The 18,626-nt window shown below is 43.5% G+C and overlaps 1 protein-coding gene across 1 annotated transcript in view; it reads left to right on the plus strand.

The window, feature by feature from the left end:
- Window positions 1–2,042: 2,042 nt before the first annotated feature.
- Window positions 2,043–18,626, plus strand: part of LOC308080597 (plakophilin-4-like) — a gene marked incomplete at both ends in the record, with an annotated part of 35,522 nt that continues 18,938 nt past the window's right edge. Inside the window, one exon of the mRNA XM_080422491.1 lies at window positions 2,043–2,171. Coding sequence (XP_080278617.1) covers window positions 2,043–2,171 — 129 coding nt within the window. The remainder of the gene's footprint in view (window positions 2,172–18,626) is intronic.

Below are 18,626 nucleotides of genomic sequence, written 5' to 3' on the forward strand. Positions count from 1 at the left end.
AAGAGTTTTCTGAAAAACATATGCTGCTATATAGCCTTGCTAAAATCTAAAATAACACAGATGCTTCCTGGCTTTAATGGGTTAACTCCCTTCCAAATATTGGCGATTGATATGAATAATTTGAGTCCATACTGACTGTACCTGCATTCCACTGATGCAGGGTAACTGTCTGTATGTACTCAAAAGGGTCAATATCAAATGTTTATACTTGTAAAACAGTCTATGCTATATTTAACATTTTGTTTTCTTCTCTATAATTTACCCAATGGTAGTAGCTAAGCGCATGTGCTCATTTTCAGCAATGCCCTGCAGTGTGTGTCTTATCAGTGACCTATGTAATAAGACAACTGGCAAGATATAAATTAGCAGGCTCATTTAAACGTTGATAATGCATTGAGGTGGAGTGTTGTATGTAAGTAGTGGTGGGAAAAGTACTCAAATGTTTTGCTTAAGTAAAAGTATCAATATTGCAATATAGAAATACTCTGTTACAAGTAAAAGTCCGGTAATAAAAATGTGCTTGCGTAAAGGTACAAAAGTATTGGCATCAAAATATACTTAAAGTACCAAAAGTAAAAGTACTCATTATGCAGAATGTCCCGTTTCACAAGTTATCATTATGTCTAAAATGTATTAAAATGTTTTGAAAATAGCAGATCTACAAGCTCTTCAGTTCAAATAGGGGTGAAGTGGTAAATGTATGTTTTGTCAAAATCTACAAAGTAACTAGTATCTAAAGTTTTCAAATATTTTTTGTGGAGTAAAAGTACAACATTTGCCTCTGAGATGTACAGTAGTGGAGTAGAAGTAAACGTATTGAAATTTGGAAATACTCCAGAAAAGTAAAAGTACTTAAATGTTTCACTTTAGTACAGTACTTAAGTAAATGTACTTAGTTACTTTACACCACTGTGTGTAAGTAATCTTTCCATTGTGACCTCGGAGTGCACCAGTGTGACACATACGGCTGTAAAAGTCAGCATTTTGTGTCTACCAAGTTCATGCAGTTTTTTTCATATGATTCAGCACTATGCGGTTACATTTTCGGCCCTTCGCTCGCTTTTTGGAAGTCGGTATGACCCTCTGGAAAAGAGGGCTTTAGGGTTAGGTTTAAAATGCCACACAACCACCCACCGAGCAGTGGTTCCCAGACTTTTTAGCTCGAGACCCAAAAGAGAAATTGTATGTCTCCCCAAACTAGTGAAAATAGCAGAGCTTGTCGATCGGCTATTTTCACTTCTCCTTAGTTATTATTATATATATTATTTTTGTAATTTATGGAATTTCTTTGACTTTATTTATTTCTTTCAGATTTCTTTTAATGTATTAAAAATTGTGCGTTTATTTTTTCGAACTGTTTTGAAATGATAATAATTAACCCATTAAGACCGGGGACACATCTGTGTCACTTTGGCTATTAAAAAAATAGCAGATATACAATTTAAAAAATAGCAGATACACAAGCTACAAGCTCATAGCACAGCACAGAGTGCCGCGCTATGAGCTTGTAGAGCTGCTATTTCTTGGAAACTCGTGGAAAATTTTAAGCGAAAATGTGTAACTCAAATCTTTGCTTCTGGGGGGATTCTACAAAATGTCTTTGTATCCTAACAGTTTTCTGTAAAACTTATGTTGCTATAATATCAGTGGTTCTCAAACTTTTTCATCTCAAGGACCCCCATCTCAAAATATGTTGTTCCGGGGACCCCCCCAGAAGCAAAGATTTAAGTAAAAAATGTTTGCTTTAAAAAAGAATATATATATTCAAAGATTTGCACACATTTTCACGATTTAAAAAAAATAGCGGCTATGAGCTTGTATCTGCTATTTTTGAATAGCCAAAGAAATCTTAAAATGACACAGATGCTTTCCCTGTCTTGGGTTAAAAGCAAAATGTATGAAACGGAAAATAAAGGGATATTTACTCGCTGCTACAGTGTATAGAGACATATTTGCTGATGGTTGGTGCACACAGTAAGCATGTGGTGCGTCTCTTGCAGGGTCAGCGAGGGCGTCTCTGGGCTTCTAGAGAGGAAGCAGAGATGGAGGAAGGAGACGGCGAGGGGGAGGGGACCCTGGTGGCCAGAGAGGGTCCCAGCGGAGGAAGTCATCACCACCGGCTGCAGCCCGACACCACCACCACCAACCTGCTGGCTTCTGTCAAGGAACAGGTACCGTACGTATACTACGCTACAACAGGGGTCTCTCAACGTGGGTGCTGTGGCACCCTAGGGTGCCGTGGCTTGAGAGTTGTAAATTGAGTCTATGTAGGAAAATGACTTCATATGAATGGCCTGTAGTTTCGCTGTTTAACCCCTGCTGGTGTCAGAAAGAATTTCTCTCCATTGAAGTGGGTGGGTTTTTGACGAACTTTAGACCTTAATAAACATTGTCATAAATACTATATGCTTCCAGTCGCTATAGTTTAAAGTCTTCTTTCAATCACCATGGTATTTACGTTGGTAAATTATGGTCCCATTTATTTGAAAATTGATGATAAAGTAGGGCATGGCTACCTTGTGATGATTTGATTGACAAGCTACACAACCAATAGCATTCATTCCCCACCCCCGCTCTGTTTTGCAAAGAGTCCTGGCCAAAACAGGAGCACACAAAGTTTCACACAAAATAACACAAATATCAAAATAACGCAGAACAGATTAATGACATTCAAACGCCAGGACATGTGCAGACGGTGGTCAAGTAGTCCTTTATCCTATTTTTAAAACCTCCATGCTGACAAGAGAGCCCAGTTTGAGATGACTCTGTAGCTCGCACCGTGATGAAGCTGCAAACACATTAAAAGCAGTTTCACCAAAGAGAAGAGAATATAGGAGATCGAGGAATTACGTACATCATCTTTCCATCAGATCTAAGGTTAAAAGCACTGGTGGGCCTTGGAGTCAATAAAGAACACAAGTAAGAGAAGGCAGTTTGTGCAACTGTTTCTACTGCTGCGACGAATACTACTACTACTACTACTAATTAGAGTTCTCAACAGGCCTGAAAATGAAGGCCAGACCCAAACTGGGCCCTAACTGCCCGAACAGGGCCCGGCCCGAACAATTACCACACTTATAGACCCGAAAAGGTCATTATTAGCTTAATGTCTTCAAAGTCACACATCCAACAAGCTTTGAGCTGAGCAAATCCGACCTTCCGTTCCTGAGATAATGGCCACAACATCTTGAAAACGGCCACTTTCATCGATTTTTGACGTTTGAGTTTTGGCCATTTTCGCCAGTTTTATTTTAACACAGGCTACGAAGGTCGAAGGGCGACAAATTAGATACCTGAGTATTTGAGCTGCATTTGGGGGTAATCTGTTTTTAATTGTTTTATACAGAACCCGAGGCTGGGCTCGGCCCGACCAATTTGCATACATTTTCGGCCCGGCTCGGCCCGAAAACGTTGGTTCGGGTACGGTGGGGTTCGGGCTGAATTTGAGAACTCTAGTAGACTACTAATACTACTACTACTACTACTACCACTACTAATACTACTACTACTACTACTACTGCTACTGCTGCTACTGCTACTGCTACTGCTGCTACTACTACCACACACACACACGTTTATATTACTATAGGCTACTTGTCTTGTAAGGACATCAACATTTTAGGACAGTGATTTTATGAATGCCACTTTTACAATTCTTTGGCATTTGAAACCTAACCCTGAAGCCAGAAATAGCCGACGTACCAGCTCACAACGTGTCGCGTTAAATCGTGCATAACTTTAACCCAAACCCCTAAACTTAAACCTCTAAATGTCTCCTCCTGATCCTAACCCCAACCTGAAAACACACACACACACACACACACACACACACACACACACACACACACACACACACTATGCTGTGTTTCGCCATTCGGCCTCTCTGTGCTGCTGGTTTGCTTGCTTAAACTCTTAACTCTAAACCGTATAATTTTCTGGGGTCCCCCAGAGGGCTGTACTTGTTGGCACCCTCCTTTTTTCCCTCTACACCAAATATCTTTGCCGAAATGTGACGTATTCTAGATCGGATATCAGCTGAATGTTCGCTATAGAGTTGTGGCGTTGTAGAGATGTGGTTAAGTCCTATCTACTCCACGACCCGTCATCTTGCGACACGTTGTGAGCTTGTTGATCTGCTGTTTTCACTGAATGTTTGCCTACAGTATTAACAACGTTATACCCAGAACAGGGATGCTAGGGTTCACATGGTCCAGTCAGTCAGTCAGTCAGTCAGTCAGTCAGTCAGTCAGACTTTTTAACCACTTAAACCCCAGGATCCAAATTCGGAGGAGGCATTAGCCAAAAATAGCAGATCTGTGAGCTTGTAAATCGGCTATTTTCAACACTAAATTAGACGAGAAAAAGCGGCCCAAGTACAGTTGCAAATCAGGTCCGTTTCCCTTAAGACTAGAGAGTTTAAGTAGTTAATTTACTGTCTCTCTCTCTCACACACAAACACTCTCACATTCTCCCTCTCTCTCCCTCTCTCTCCACACGTCTCTTCGGATAAACACAGTGCCTTTATAAATGCACACTCTCATATCATCACTGTGTGGGTGATTATTGTGTCTGGCCTGTGGCCATGTTCTTAACTTAGCACTGCTTTCTTTCTTGCTTGCTTGTGTGCTTGTGTGTGTGTGTGTGTGTGTGTGTGTGTGTGTGTGTGTGTGTGTGTGTGTGTGTGTGTGTGTGTGTGTGTGTGTGTGTGTGTGTGTGTGTGTGTGTGTGTGTGTGTGTGTGTGTGTGTGTGTGTGTGTGTGTGTGTGTGTGTGTGTGTGTGTGTGAGAGAGAGAGAGAGGGAGACTTTATCTGCTATACATAGACCTTTGTTGTCAGAGATGAATGCTGTTATCAATGAGGATGCCTTTCGCGTTGTTGCCCACAGCTAAACTGTCGGCCACAGATTGTCTCAGCTGATAAGTGGAGAGCTCTGTGTGCCTTGCTGGGGTGTAGACTGCTGCATCTAGTGTCAGACATGTTTTCTTCTAATTCGTGTGCATAAACAGAGAGATCTGTGTGCCTTGGTGTGGTCAGTGGTGGAAGAATGACTCAGATTCTTTACCAATACCACAACAAGTAAAAGTCCTGGATAAAACATTTGACTTGAGTAAAAGTACAAAGTATTGGCAGTCGGTAGCGCTGTCGCCTCACAGCTAGAAGGTCCTGGGTTCGATTCCCCCCGGGGACGCTGTGGGCGCTGGGGGCGTGTCCTCTCCTTCGCGTCATCAGCGCCCATACCCTAGGTGAGGTTGGCGAAAGGGCCTACTCTGTGTGGAGTTTGCATGTTCTCCCTGTGTTTCCTAGGGTAGTTAATACCCTCACAAAAACATGTAGTAATCCTGGTCGCTGTACTTGTGTATTTCCCTGGAATGCCAATTTCCCTGTAACATATATATAGGTAAGTATGTATATGTGTATATATGTATAGGTAAGTGCTCATGAGGCCTGTAGTTGCTTATTTTGGGCTCGTTTTCATAGACCTGGTTGCTTATGTCTCTCGCAGAATCTGGCATCTGACTGTAATGCCTTGGTGTGACAGAGTAGACTGCTGATGTTTTGTGCATGCGTTAGTGCCTGTCGATGTTGTTTTATGTCTCTAATTCGTTTGGACTAACCAGGTTATGTGCAGTCAAGGTGACATCACGCTGGACTGAAGAAATTCACTGTCGAAACAAATAAATATCCTCTTATACGCTTCTCCGTTGATGGGGTATCGACCTGGTAAAAAACAACACCCCCCCCCCCCCCGCCAAAAAACAAAGAAAAATACTCCTGTGAAGCTGCTTTAGAGCAGGACCCCCTGTTCGATATGCGTTCGATTTCTTTTCATCTTTGGGAGTGGGATCCCAATGTACGCTCACTCTGAAATCTGTAGTGTTCAATGAACTCTGAGCGTTTCAGAGTTTACAGACCCGTACTTGTGTCTCCATTTGGTGCCTAACTATCATTCATTCTATATGGGGACCCCCTGGAACCCTCTCAAGGATCCCTGGGGGTCCCCGGACCCCACTTTTATGAATCACCAGCTCAGACAACAGTGGAACGCTGAAGTTGCACTGGGTTGCTCCCATTTGTTGCCAGTAGTTTAAAGGGATAGTTCAGCCTGAAAATGACTTTTTATCTATCAATTAGTCACCCCATGGAGACTTCAATTCATGGGTATTTTTTTGTTTTTGTCTCATCCCTAAGCCAATAATTTGATGACGAGCAGGGGTTCCGGTAGGAGACACAAAGAGTAATGTTTTGGGTGAACTATCCCTTTAAGACTGTGGTTGTATGGGCCAGGTTCCATTGTGCGAAAATAGCCAATCTACAAGCTCACAACGTGTCACATCGCGGAATGCCGTGAGCTTGTAGATCTGCTGCTATTTTCACCATTTGCCATGTGACTAATTATGTAGGGCTTAAGTGGTTGATGACATTTCGGTCTGTCGACCTTCATCAGACCCGTGTCAACCCCCCTGCTGAGCTGTGATTGGCTCCTGCGAATGCCTTGCTCCTCTGTGAGGAAGAAGTTATATGGCTGCTTATATCTAACCTTTAATATTTTATCATCACTTATAATACTCCTACAATACATTATGATATTTGACAGCTTGTAAGAGCCTAAATGTCTCCGCTAGGCCTAATGGCTATTGTGTTGGTACAGCCTATCTTGTTATGGTTCAGTTTGTCCTTCAGGCAGCTACGGTATAACTATGATCTCCTCCTTGTGCTCGAGGCAGACCTACCGTAGCACTGACATGAGTGTTCCCATGATGTCATGTACATAAAGCATAACCACCACCACCTAGAATGTTGTCTCGACTCCTATGTGCCTCATCGATTGCTGATTGATCCAGAATTCCACGACGTCTGCCTGCGTATTTGCTTTTACGTTTTGTCTGCTTATCTAAATCACCGCTGCGCTGTGTGCCAAAGAGCCCGGCACCACAGCGGTAGCACTTGACTAATTATCCCCTAATGACTGTTAAAGGATCGCTTAATGGCGGCGGTTAGTGTTTACGATTGTTATCATAGGCGTCTCGCTCTCTTCTTGTGCTCGTGTGTGTGTGTGTGTGTGTGTGTGTGTGTGTGTGTGTGTGTGTGTGTGTGTGTGTGTGTGTGTGTGTGTGTGTGTGTGTGTGTGTGTGTGTGTGTGTGTGTGTGTGTGTGTGTGTGTGTGTGTGTGTGGTTTTGAATGTAATGCGCATTGTTACAGCTCGGCAATGTCACTTTTAAAAATAATACGACCGCGGTGACCCTGGCAGTGACGATGAGCTAAGATTACTGTCCCTAGATTCAGCACGCGCGCTCGACCCGCGTAGAACTCGGGCCCGTCTCGGATTTCCTGCGATCTATATCAATAAAGGAAAACCGTATGCAGTTGCATCCTCAGTGTTAATTTATTTATCCATTTGTAACTCTGAGAGTGTGCAATTGTAACCGAATGGACCTGTGGACCCTTACGGGTCCATTTGGTTACATTTGCACACTCTCAGAGTTAAATGAACACTAAGGATGTTACTGTGTAAAGAAGCAGAGAGTGTTGGCCTACAGTCCGTCCACAGTGGTGTAAAGTAACTAAGTACATTTACTCAAGTACTATACTTAAGTACAATTTTGAGGTCTTTTTGAATTTACCGGATTATTTTCAATTTTCAGTACTTTTACTTCTAGTACACCTCAGAGGCATATATTGTACTTTTACTCCACTACAATTATTTGAACACTTGAGCTACTAGTTACTTTTCAGATACATTATTATATTATAAAACACACATTCACCACTTCAGCCCTTTTTTATAAATAGGCTATTTGAAAATAGCCGATCTGCTATTTTCAAACATTTTAGTACTTTTTACTTTTGATACTTAAAGTACATTTTGATGCCCATACTTTTGTACTTTTACTCAAGTAACATTTTGAACACAGGCCTTTTACTTGTAACAGAGTATTTTTATAGTGTGGCATTACTTAAGTAACATATGTGAGTACTTCTTCCACCACTGTCCGTCCACCCTACTCTTAAATAAAGAAATCCAACAGAGCTATTTCCACTCCCATTGATTGATTGCATGGCTGATAAAGTCCCCTGTTTCTGTGCCGACCCGCATTCTCAGTGGTGCTCAGATTGAGTGCTGCCAGTAGCTTCAGCCTCTGTCTCTCCTGCACTGTCTCCCTCTCTCAGCTTTCCTGCTGTCTGTCTCTCCTTCACTGTCTCCCTCTCTCAGCTTTCCTGCTGTCTGTCTCTCCTTCACTGTCTCCCTCTCTCAGCTTTCCTACTGTCTGTCTCTCCTACACTGTCTCCCTCTCTGCTTTACTGTCTGTCTCTCCTTCACTGCCTTTCAGCTTTCCTACTGTCTGTCTCTCCTTCACTGCCTTTCAGCTTTCCTACTGTCTGTCTCTCCTGCACTGTCTCCCTCTCTCAGCTTTTCCTACTGTCATCTAGCCTACTATGTCCTCCTCCTAGCTTCCCTGCTGTCTGTCTCTACACTGTCTCCCTCTCAGCTTACCTATTGTCTGTCTCTCCTACACTGCCTTCCTCTCTAAGCTTGCCTACCATCTGTCTCGCACCGTCTCCCTCTCAGCTTTCCTGTCTCCTGCTGTCTGTCTCTCCTACACTGTCTCCCTCTCAGCTTTCCAGCTGTCTGTCTCTCCTACACTGTCTCCCTCTCAGCTTTCCTGCTGTCTGTTTCTCCTACACTGTCTCTCTCAGCTTTCCTGCTGTCTGTCTCTCCTACACTGTCTCCCTCTCAGCTTTCCTAGTGTCTGTCTCTCCTTCACTGTCTCCCTCTCACCTTTCCTACTGCCTGTCTCTCCTACGTGCGCTCTCCCTCTTAGCTTTCGCTGTCTGTCTCTCCTATAATGTCTCCCACTCAGCTTTACTGCTGTCTCTACAATGTCTCTCTCTCAGCTTTCATTCTGTCCATCTCTCCTACACTGTCTCTCTCTCAGCTTTCATTCTGTCCGTCTCTCCTACACTGTCTCTCTCTCAGCTTTCATACTGTCCGTCTCTCCTACACTGTCTCTCTCTCAGCTTTCATTCTGTCCGTCTCTCCTACACTGTCTCTCTCTCAGCTTTCATTCTGTCCGTCTCTCCTACACTGTCTCTCTTTCAGCTTTCATTCTGTCCGTCTCTCCTACACTGTCTCTCTCTCAGCTTTCATTCTGTCCATCTCTCCTACACTGTCTCTCTTTTTGCTTTCATTCTGTCCGTCTCTCCTACACTGTCTCTCTCTCAGCTTTCATACTGTCCGTCTCTCCTACACTGTCTCTCTCTCAGCTTTCATTCTGTCCGTCTCTCCTACACTGTCTCAGCTTTCATTCTGTCCGTCTCTCCTACGCTGTCTCTCTCTCAGCTTTCATACTGTCCGTCTCTCCTACGCTGTCTCCCTCTCGTCTTCCCATGCTGTCCGTCTCAGTAAAGAAACGACCTAATGAGAGTCGACGTCTGCCTCTCCGTTTACAAAGAGAAGTCCCGTTACCAGGGGGGCTGAGTCAGCAATCACAGGCCGACGCGCGGAATGGACGGGCGCTCTGACAGGGCCATTATTTCTCACAACACAGAGAGCTCTTCTGAGGGAGTAGCTTTTACCGCAGCGCCTGAATGACACATTCCATCCAGTATGGACGACTGACAGGCTCTTCTATAGCCGCCCCGCCTCGCTGCGTTTCACTGCAAACCGCCTCGCTCGGTTGCTCACAGACCACCGGTTCTCTCAGACATATTTCCATGTCAAGGACCCCTGAATTGATATGTATTTAGGTCCAGGGGGGGGGGGGAGGCAGGTATTTATCAAGATGTTTTAGAATGATTCAAAAAACGCGTCACACCTCGTTGTGAGCCTGTAGATCGGACAAAGTATATAATAGGGTTGAAGTGGTTAAACAGATTGCGATGCTCTATTAACCAACTTCGCTGGGGTTGATCAATACCTCTGCTTTTGAAGTTTTAGTTCTGGCCCGGCTGGGATGTGTTTTTATCCCTGCTCCTGGTCAGACTGAATTTAAGAACATGTGCTGTACTAATGTGTACCTGTGTTTCCTTTTGGGACATGTACCCTGTTTATGTTTGAGTGAAACGTGTCAGGGTGGAAGCTGCAGATATACTCGTTGCAGGAGTCTCTATTGTTGCTGCGTGCTTACAGAAGTACTGCACCGCACCTAGGCCTGTCACAGTTATTACATCACACTTATTTGAGATTAAATTATTTTATGTTTTGCATAATCATATCATTTTTTGAAAAATGTTCATAATTTTTTTAATATTTTGCAAAAATAGCGGAAATAGCCGATACAACAAGCTCACAACGCATCGCAATGCTATTTTCACAGTTTAACATTTTATAGTTATATCAGTCATTTATTTTGTGTATTTCAGTTGTTTGTCATATCTGCCCTGTGCAATTTCTTTTTGCCAGACCCAAGGGGTCGGCCTACATGAGGCTTTGTCGGTCGGTCGGTCGGTCGGTCTGTCCCTCTTTTCCTCTGCACACACGTCATGCGAAGTCCGGCCATTCAGATTTCCAACCACTAGGGGTCTGGCAGTACCAGGTCTCCTGGTTCCCTTGTTTATGAAGCCCAAAAGCCAAACAGAAAAGTATTTTTTATTTATATATTCCAACCCCCCTTAACTTTTAGAGACTTAGAGTTACAGACACAAATTAGAACCCTTAAACAGATCCACGAGACCCGAGCGAGTGCGGTGGCCCCTGAATACACAAATCCCCATATATGGTTGGATCTATAAATTATGCAAACGTCCGTAGATGGAGATTGCTGATATCATCAATATGATATAATTGCGATATGACGTCATCGTACAGACGTCATAGAATAGCCCCCAAGGTCTCTGTCGGCAAAAGAAAATGTCTGCTAAATCTAATCTCTGTCCGGACCATAACTCGGGGAGCGATAGACCAAAACGTGCAGGGCAAGTATTTCTCCAATCTACTTGCCCCCTCTAAAGTTCTACTTGCCTAGGGGGGTGCCGTCGACGGCGGTGTGGCGCGTTAGATCTCTCTCACACTTCAGTATTTCCACCTTTTCATGTCATTATTGCCACGATATGTAATCATATTTGCTTTGTGAAATACCATTTTGACCATCTCACTTCTGCAAACTGTTACCAACTCTCTAAGGCAGAGGTCTTCAACAGGGGGTCCGCGACCCCTAGGGGGTCCGCGGAGGTACTGCAGGGGGTCCGCAAAATTGTTGTTTGATTAAACAATATTTTTGTTTGAAAAAAAACAAAACGTTTTTTTTCATTTCTTTCTCCAAAATGTCAAATTGTCTTTAAACATAACATGAATCCATAGCAAACAGATAAATGGAGGCACAATGCACAATAACATGGTATGTTTATACATATTTTGTAGATAATTTTTATTTTGCACACCTACTGGGGCAGGTGCGTATAGGAGCAGGCAATATAAAACACAATTGTATACATAAATATACAATATATGTGGTAGCCCCCCCTACCCTACGAGGTAGGGGGTCCCTGCTCCATCTCCCCATCAGTTTGGGGGTCCCTGGCCTGAAAAGGTTGAAGACCGCTGCTCTAAGGGTAACCAAAACAGTAGGCTCCCCTGAGAACACTGGGCACCATAACAAAAAGAATAATAGACATGTTGTATTTGATTTGATATCCACATTTATTTTAAGGGCCACACACACACACACGCACACACACACACACACACACACACACACACACACACACACACACACACACACACACACACACACACACACACACACAACCAAATTGGTTGTATTCTAACGTTATCATTACTATGTTAACTGGTAACACACTGGATACAGCAATCAATCAATCAATCAATCAACCAACCAACCAACCAACCAACCAACCAACCAACCAACCAACCAACCAACCAACCAAACAACCAACCAATCAATCAATCAATCAATCAATCAACCAATCAGTGTCGCAGAAAGACTGCATTGACCCCAATACAAACACAATGCCACTGCATAGGGCGCCCGTCTCATTACAGGGTTTCAACCCTCCTCTGCCAGTCCACAGTGGTTGCATCACCGCCCTGTCCCCGCTGGCATCTGTCAGGCCCCTAATGCAGAGAGAGTGTCACAGTGTCACACTGAGGGACATCTGCCCGCGGATCTCTGGACCCGCCGACGTCCTCTCGGCTGTGCCACTGCGCAGGGGCTTATGTGGAGCCCTGACCCCTCGGTTCACTCTGGTGGAAAACCACATTTACTCAAGTACTCTACTTATGGGTGTGCCGATGACCTACGGTTAAGGCGCATACCACATATAGGCTCTAATGCAGCCTGACAGCGAGTTGCGGGTTCGAATCCCGAGCCTGACGGCCTTTGCTGTGTGTCTTTCCCTCTCTCTCTCTCTCTCTCTGTCCCTGTTTCCTGTCTCTCTTCACTACTACAAAAAAATACTCTACTTATGTAAAATGATGAGGTAGTTTAACTTTTTTTGGAAATTGAATATTTCCAGAGGGAAATATTGTGCTTCTTACTCCACATACAATTATTTGACATTTTTTGTATTTAGATTATTAATGCAAAAACATACATTAAGCGGTAAATATGATGTATGATATGATGTATGGAGGTTATTAATCTATCCAGCATCACATAAAGACATTAAAATCAGCCCCGCCTTTACCAGCTGCAACATGAATGCATTACTAATTACAATACAATATGATTGCGAAATGGACCATTCTGCATAATGAGTACTTTTAGGTTTGGTGCTGTAAGTATATTTCAATGCCAATACTATGTACTTTTACCCAAGTAACAAAGGTGGTATATATACAGTACATGCACCATTTACCGGGCCTGTAACTCTGATAGTGTACAAATGGAACCAAACGGACCCTTACAGGTCTGTAACTCAGAGTTGAATTTACACTGAGGATTTTACAGTTTGGCTTGGGGTCTCAGAGATAGAAAAAAAAATGGGAGGTCGTTCACTGGGTTATGTGAGAATAACTGGGTTAAGTACGAAAAACTAAAACAGAAAAAGAACAAGTCGTGGACTCGTGGTACTTCTTCCACCCCTGTGTGTTGGTTCCGTCGTGTTGCTGTCGTGCAACTCGATGCGAGGCCGGCCACGTGTCAGCGTCCTCTCTGCAGAAGCGTAGCCGCAGAGGAAAAGGAGGAGAGAGAGAGGGGGGGGGGGGTCAAATCCGTTCAACTCCCTCAGTGGAAATTAAGACGGCAAGTCAGGGCGAAAGTCATTTTTCTCCACAGCAGCACAGCTAGGCTGAATATTTCACGCCGTCACAGAGATGAGTGTCGACAAACTGGAGAGGCAGGCTGTAGATAGATAGATAGATACTGTAGATAGATAGATAGATAGTATTGTCATTCAACAATACATCAAATGCATTATTGAACACAATTTTGTTCCACTAGCTTACAAAATTATAAAGCAAAAGAAAGAAAGAATACTAACATACAAAACACCACTAATAAAATCACAGTCAGTTTCTAATGAGACGAAATCCTAGTAGAGCAAAAATGTTGTTATGATTGGATACGCCTGGTATCCCAACGGATATCAGCGCATTATAGGCCGTTGTAGGAGATTCTGTCTGATGTCGCCAGCTTTTTACCTGCCGTTTGATGTCAGTACGCTGTTCTGTTTTTAGGATGAGCGCCTATTCAATATGTATGAAAACTTAAGTCATTTAAAATTGAAAATAGCAGATCTACTGGCTCACAAGTGGGTCACATTGTGACGCGTTGTGAGCTTTTACTGTAGTCAATAAAACATCGACTGATGCACTTGGACACATCATCAGTGTTGTTACCTGGAGTCACTGGGTGTTTCGGGTCTTGCAACAGACACCCTCCGCCAGGCGACCCGACCGAGGCTAATCAGACCCCGGCCCGTGTCCAAGTGGCATGCTACTGCCCCCACTGTCTCTTGAGGGGAGTTAGAGACAGTGCTAATTTGGGGGTTAGGGCAGTAGCGTCCCCAGGAATCACATTTTGAAAATCGGCGATCGAAAACCGTCGAAAGTGGCCGTTTTCAAAATGTTTTGGCCATTATCTCTGGAACGGAAGGTCCAATATGCTCAGTTCAAAGCTTGTTGGATGCGTGACTTTGAGGACATTAAACACGCTATGACACATTTTGGGGTTATTTGGGTTTTCTATGGGAGGCGAGATCTTAGTTGGGCAGGCGACCGCCTGCCCTGCCTCTACAGTGGGTACGCCACTGGGTTAGGGTAAGCCTGGCACTCGCCAGACCGACAACGTAGATCCATGCATGCTGCATTTACAACCTGCAACATGCATGGATCCACGCCATCGGCCCGACCAATGCCAGGCCAGGAAAGTTGAGATGTTGCAGCAGGTGTTGGCGACACTAGGAGGCTCTAGGCACTGTGGTTTGGCTCCCGGCCTGGCTCCTCCCTCGTCTGACCAGAAATGGAGGCTTTTCTGTGCGCTGCGTCGTCGTTGCTGCTGGGCCTCACTCACACAGTTAAAACAATTGTTTTGTGGCTGCCTTATGCCTTACTGACTTGCCTTAGGGGAGGGGGGGGTAGAGCCAGAGAGTGGCGAAGCACGTCAGCCTTATCAAACCATGTGACTTCAATAGGGAATGAATTGAAATGGCCTTATGCCTCATGTAAGGCATAAGGCAGCCACAAAACGCTTGTTTTAACTGTGTGAGTGAGGCCCTGGGCTCAAGCATCTCACTCTGCCTTGATGGATCAAACCCTCCCTGCGGGTTTCACCACAGCCTGTAGCAAAAAGGACGTCTCCGGACGTCCTCTGTCTCTCCAGATGTCACCACACTCTTCGTGGTCGTCAGAGATCTGCTATTATATTTTTGAAAAATGTTTCTCTGCATGACAAGCTGGAGTGATATGAAATTGAGAACATACAGGAACACAGTGGATGAAAGCAAGCACTTTTGGTCTACCTCCAAACAATACAAAGCCTCACGATCTACACAAGCTCACAACTACATCTGCTATTTTCACTATTATCGATGAAGTACAAATTTGACAGAGCAACTTTCACTTGTAGTTGAGTATCAGGAGTATCTAATACTTACACTGAAGTACTGTGGTTGAGTACTTTGTCCACCACTGTCTCAGCACTCTTTATGCATACATGACTATGAATGCACTCCATTCACATACTGTACATGTCATACATACTTGATACTTGACAAGAGGCTATCACATAGGCTACTGTAAATCTGGTGTATATTTGAAAATGTTGTTTAGTGAGCTATTGTTATGAGCTCTACACCTGTAAACATGTGAATCTTTTAGAGTAGCCAATAATCTTTTGTCATTATGCCAATTAATTACTCCCACTGCTTGCTTGCCGCTGTTGTAGGGTACAACTGGCTCCCCTGCCAGTGAGGAGCCCCCACCGGGAGGACCTATAGCGCCTTTGTCCTTCTCCCGCTCAACATTCCCTGCTGACAGGTACCGGCCCAGCCCGTACTATTACTTGCAGTGACAAATATCACCCTCCCCGCCCGGCTTCACTCAACCGAACACGGGCCAATTGTGTTCGTATAGATAGACACTCAGCAAAGCTGGATGCACTGAGGTGGAGTCAAACCCTTCTCAGTGGTGGGCACTGTTCTTTTGCCCCTGCGCCACCCACGTGCGCACATTTTATCCACTTCTTTGACACTAGTAAACCTGTGATGTGACAATAAAGCTGAGTTGAGTTGAATTTTGACGTTCTCCTTTTTACCCCCTCTATTCTTATGATTGTCTATGTGACTGCAGTGGTGGAAAGTAACTAGGTACATGTACTCAAGTACTGTACTTAAGTACAATTTTGAGGTATTTTTAACTTTATTTGAGTATTTCCAATTTCCAATACTTTCACTTCTACTCCACTACACCTCAGGCAAATATTGTACTACTATTTTTTTTACCTCTTTAGCTACTAGTTACGTAGATTTAGCTTACGAAACATACACACAACTTCAGTCCTTTGGCTATTTTCAAAGGATTTTTGTACATTTGATATACTCTAGAAAACTAGACAGAGTATATTCTATATTGCAGTATTGATACTTTTACTTAAGTAAAAAATCTGAGTACTTTTTACACCACTGTGTGACTGTACATTTTGGGGGGAAAATAATTCCACCCACTCTTTAACCTTGTGATGATCATGTGACACAATAAACCTTGGAACCGCGATGGCCCCATTTAGGTCAGGTTCCGTAGCTCTCGCACGTTCTCTTAAATCCTCATTCGTTCTGGAGATGATGTCATGCAAATGAGGAGACGAGCCATCGGGCTCTCTGAGAGCGCTCAGTCGGAGAGTTTGATTTTTTCTTTTAATAGGATCACTGCCGAGTCTCGCCGCTTACTGTGCTCACCCCCCCTCCCCCCTCCCGCTAGCAGGGACCGACGGCCCCGCTCGCTCTGTCGGAGTTGTTATTTAAGACCCTTGTGTCTTCATTTATTTTCACATAATTTTTATTGAAGATTTCAGTTGTACAGGAGAATAAACAATGACAAAGGACTCTTCAGATTTTCTGTGAAACAAAAAACAAACGCACAAGACAAACACAAACCCCCCCACCCGCCCCTCACAAGGTTGCAATTGACAATGTATTAAAAAGTGACCCTTGTGTCTTCAGTTGGCCTGTAGCCTCTGTGCTGATTTCCAGTGATGGAATGAGATTTTTACTTAAGGAACTCTGGAAACGTTGGCCTATGAATGACACCCAAAATAGGGACGCCAGGTTGAAAGTAGTTAAACATCGGAACGCGTTGTGGCCTGTGTAATGATGCTGTCGTCCAAAAAGAAAAGGTCAAATGATGGCCCCTATCGTCACTGTCAGGCAGTATCCTTGTATCTCCATATTTCAAATGTTTTTGTTTTTTTGGGGGGGGGGGGGTAAATTAATGCCCCACTTCGTCACACGATAGTGTCACACAAAAGTATAGCAATAATAGCCGTATCTATGTTTAGATTTATATATATTTTTTTGTTTTTAGTGAAAATGGTTAACCCTAGAACACTAACCATGGGTGAATTTCCCCCCTAACAATTGTAATCATGTGATTTTCATAATGTTGCTGATGTCTGAGTGATGTCTGAGGTGGGCGGGGCCTTGGGTACCTTCGGGATGCTCACTGACGTCATAGAAGATAGGTTTGTTTCCCTGCCCACATCCCTGTTTTTAGGTCTTCGGGTGAATTTCACCCATGGTTAGTGCTAGAGGGTTAAAAAAAAATCCCATACTCCCACAATGGTCAGCTGATGCAACTAGACTGTGCCTTCACTGGACATGGCTCACATGTCCCAGGAATGGGTGGACCAGTTCCCAGCTCCATCATTTTGTTTAGCAATTATGTTTTTTAACAATACCCTAATTTTTCACAGATTTTTCTGCTTTTGTACAGAGTCCCTGTTTTTTTTGCCATGTATCGTTGTACTTTAATATATTTTGACTAGAGGTTTGGGCCGCTTCGCGGCCCTCACATCTAGGCCCGGAAAGCTGCTGTGGCTAAAATGTTAAGATGTAGTAGGAAATGTAGTTTTATATTAACCGTACAATATGTAAGTACATTGAAGGCGGGAAAAGAAGCCTATATTATAGCCAGAGCTCTGATCAACAGTCTGGGGCAAGTTTCGGGGCAAGTGGAGTCTTCGTGTGTTGACCAACCCCTGACACATTTTGGAGGTCATTTCAATTAAAGTTGTAGGATAGGATAGGATAGCATAGGATAGGATAGGATAGGATGAGAAATATTTTGTATGGAATTTATTATATCGGGTAAAATATACCCAACGTTAGTGATGCTATTTTCATCGTTAGTGTTCTAGGGTAGTGCGTCTGTGGGTTTTATAAATATTTAACCGATGAAAAGTATAACAAGAGCGTGTGACTAGATGATAACTACATTGGATCCATCGGAAAACAATTTCATTTTTTTCCCATCTCCTGAAAAGTAGCAGGTTTTGGACATAGGAGGTTTCATCCCGACCGCGCTGATAAATGGGTCAGGTTCTAGGACTCGGCGGTGTGTCTACCGTGCGCTGTCTCCGTGCCAGCTTGCCTGCTGCCATGTGTTATTAAAAAGAACAGTCTCTGTGTGTGTGCAGCGTGCCCCCCCCTGCTCTCTGAGCCCACGTGTTCCACCATGAGGCACCATCACACTGTGTGGACTAACTGACTCACTGTCTGTCTCACTACTAACACAATAATAGTAAGTACTGTCTCCGGTGGTAGATGGTAACAAAGTACATTTACTTGAGTACTGCATCATTTAATTGTGCATCTCTATTTACTTGAGTGTTTGTATTTTTGGAAACGCCACTACATTTCAAAGACAAATTAGACACTTTTGACTCCCCTACATTTCTGCACAAAGGGGGAAAAAAGTATATTGTAAATTAACCACTTAAACCCTATTTCAAATATAGTGAAAATAGCAGATCTACAAGCTCGGCTATTTTCACAATTTATTGATATTAATCTGGTCGAAAATGTCGGGGAAATCTTTTAATTTTTTTGAAAAAAAGCATACACTTTTGAATACTTAAGTACTTTTAAAAGCAAGTCCTAAAGTACTTTAACTAATAAGTACAACATTGAGTGAGGATCTTTCACTTGTAGTTGAGTAATTTTTGTGGGGCTT

This window comes from Gymnoscopelus braueri (assembly GCF_963280865.1).
Source record: "Gymnoscopelus braueri genome assembly, chromosome: 24".
In the NCBI taxonomy this organism is placed as follows: domain Eukaryota; kingdom Metazoa; phylum Chordata; class Actinopteri; order Myctophiformes; family Myctophidae; genus Gymnoscopelus; species Gymnoscopelus braueri.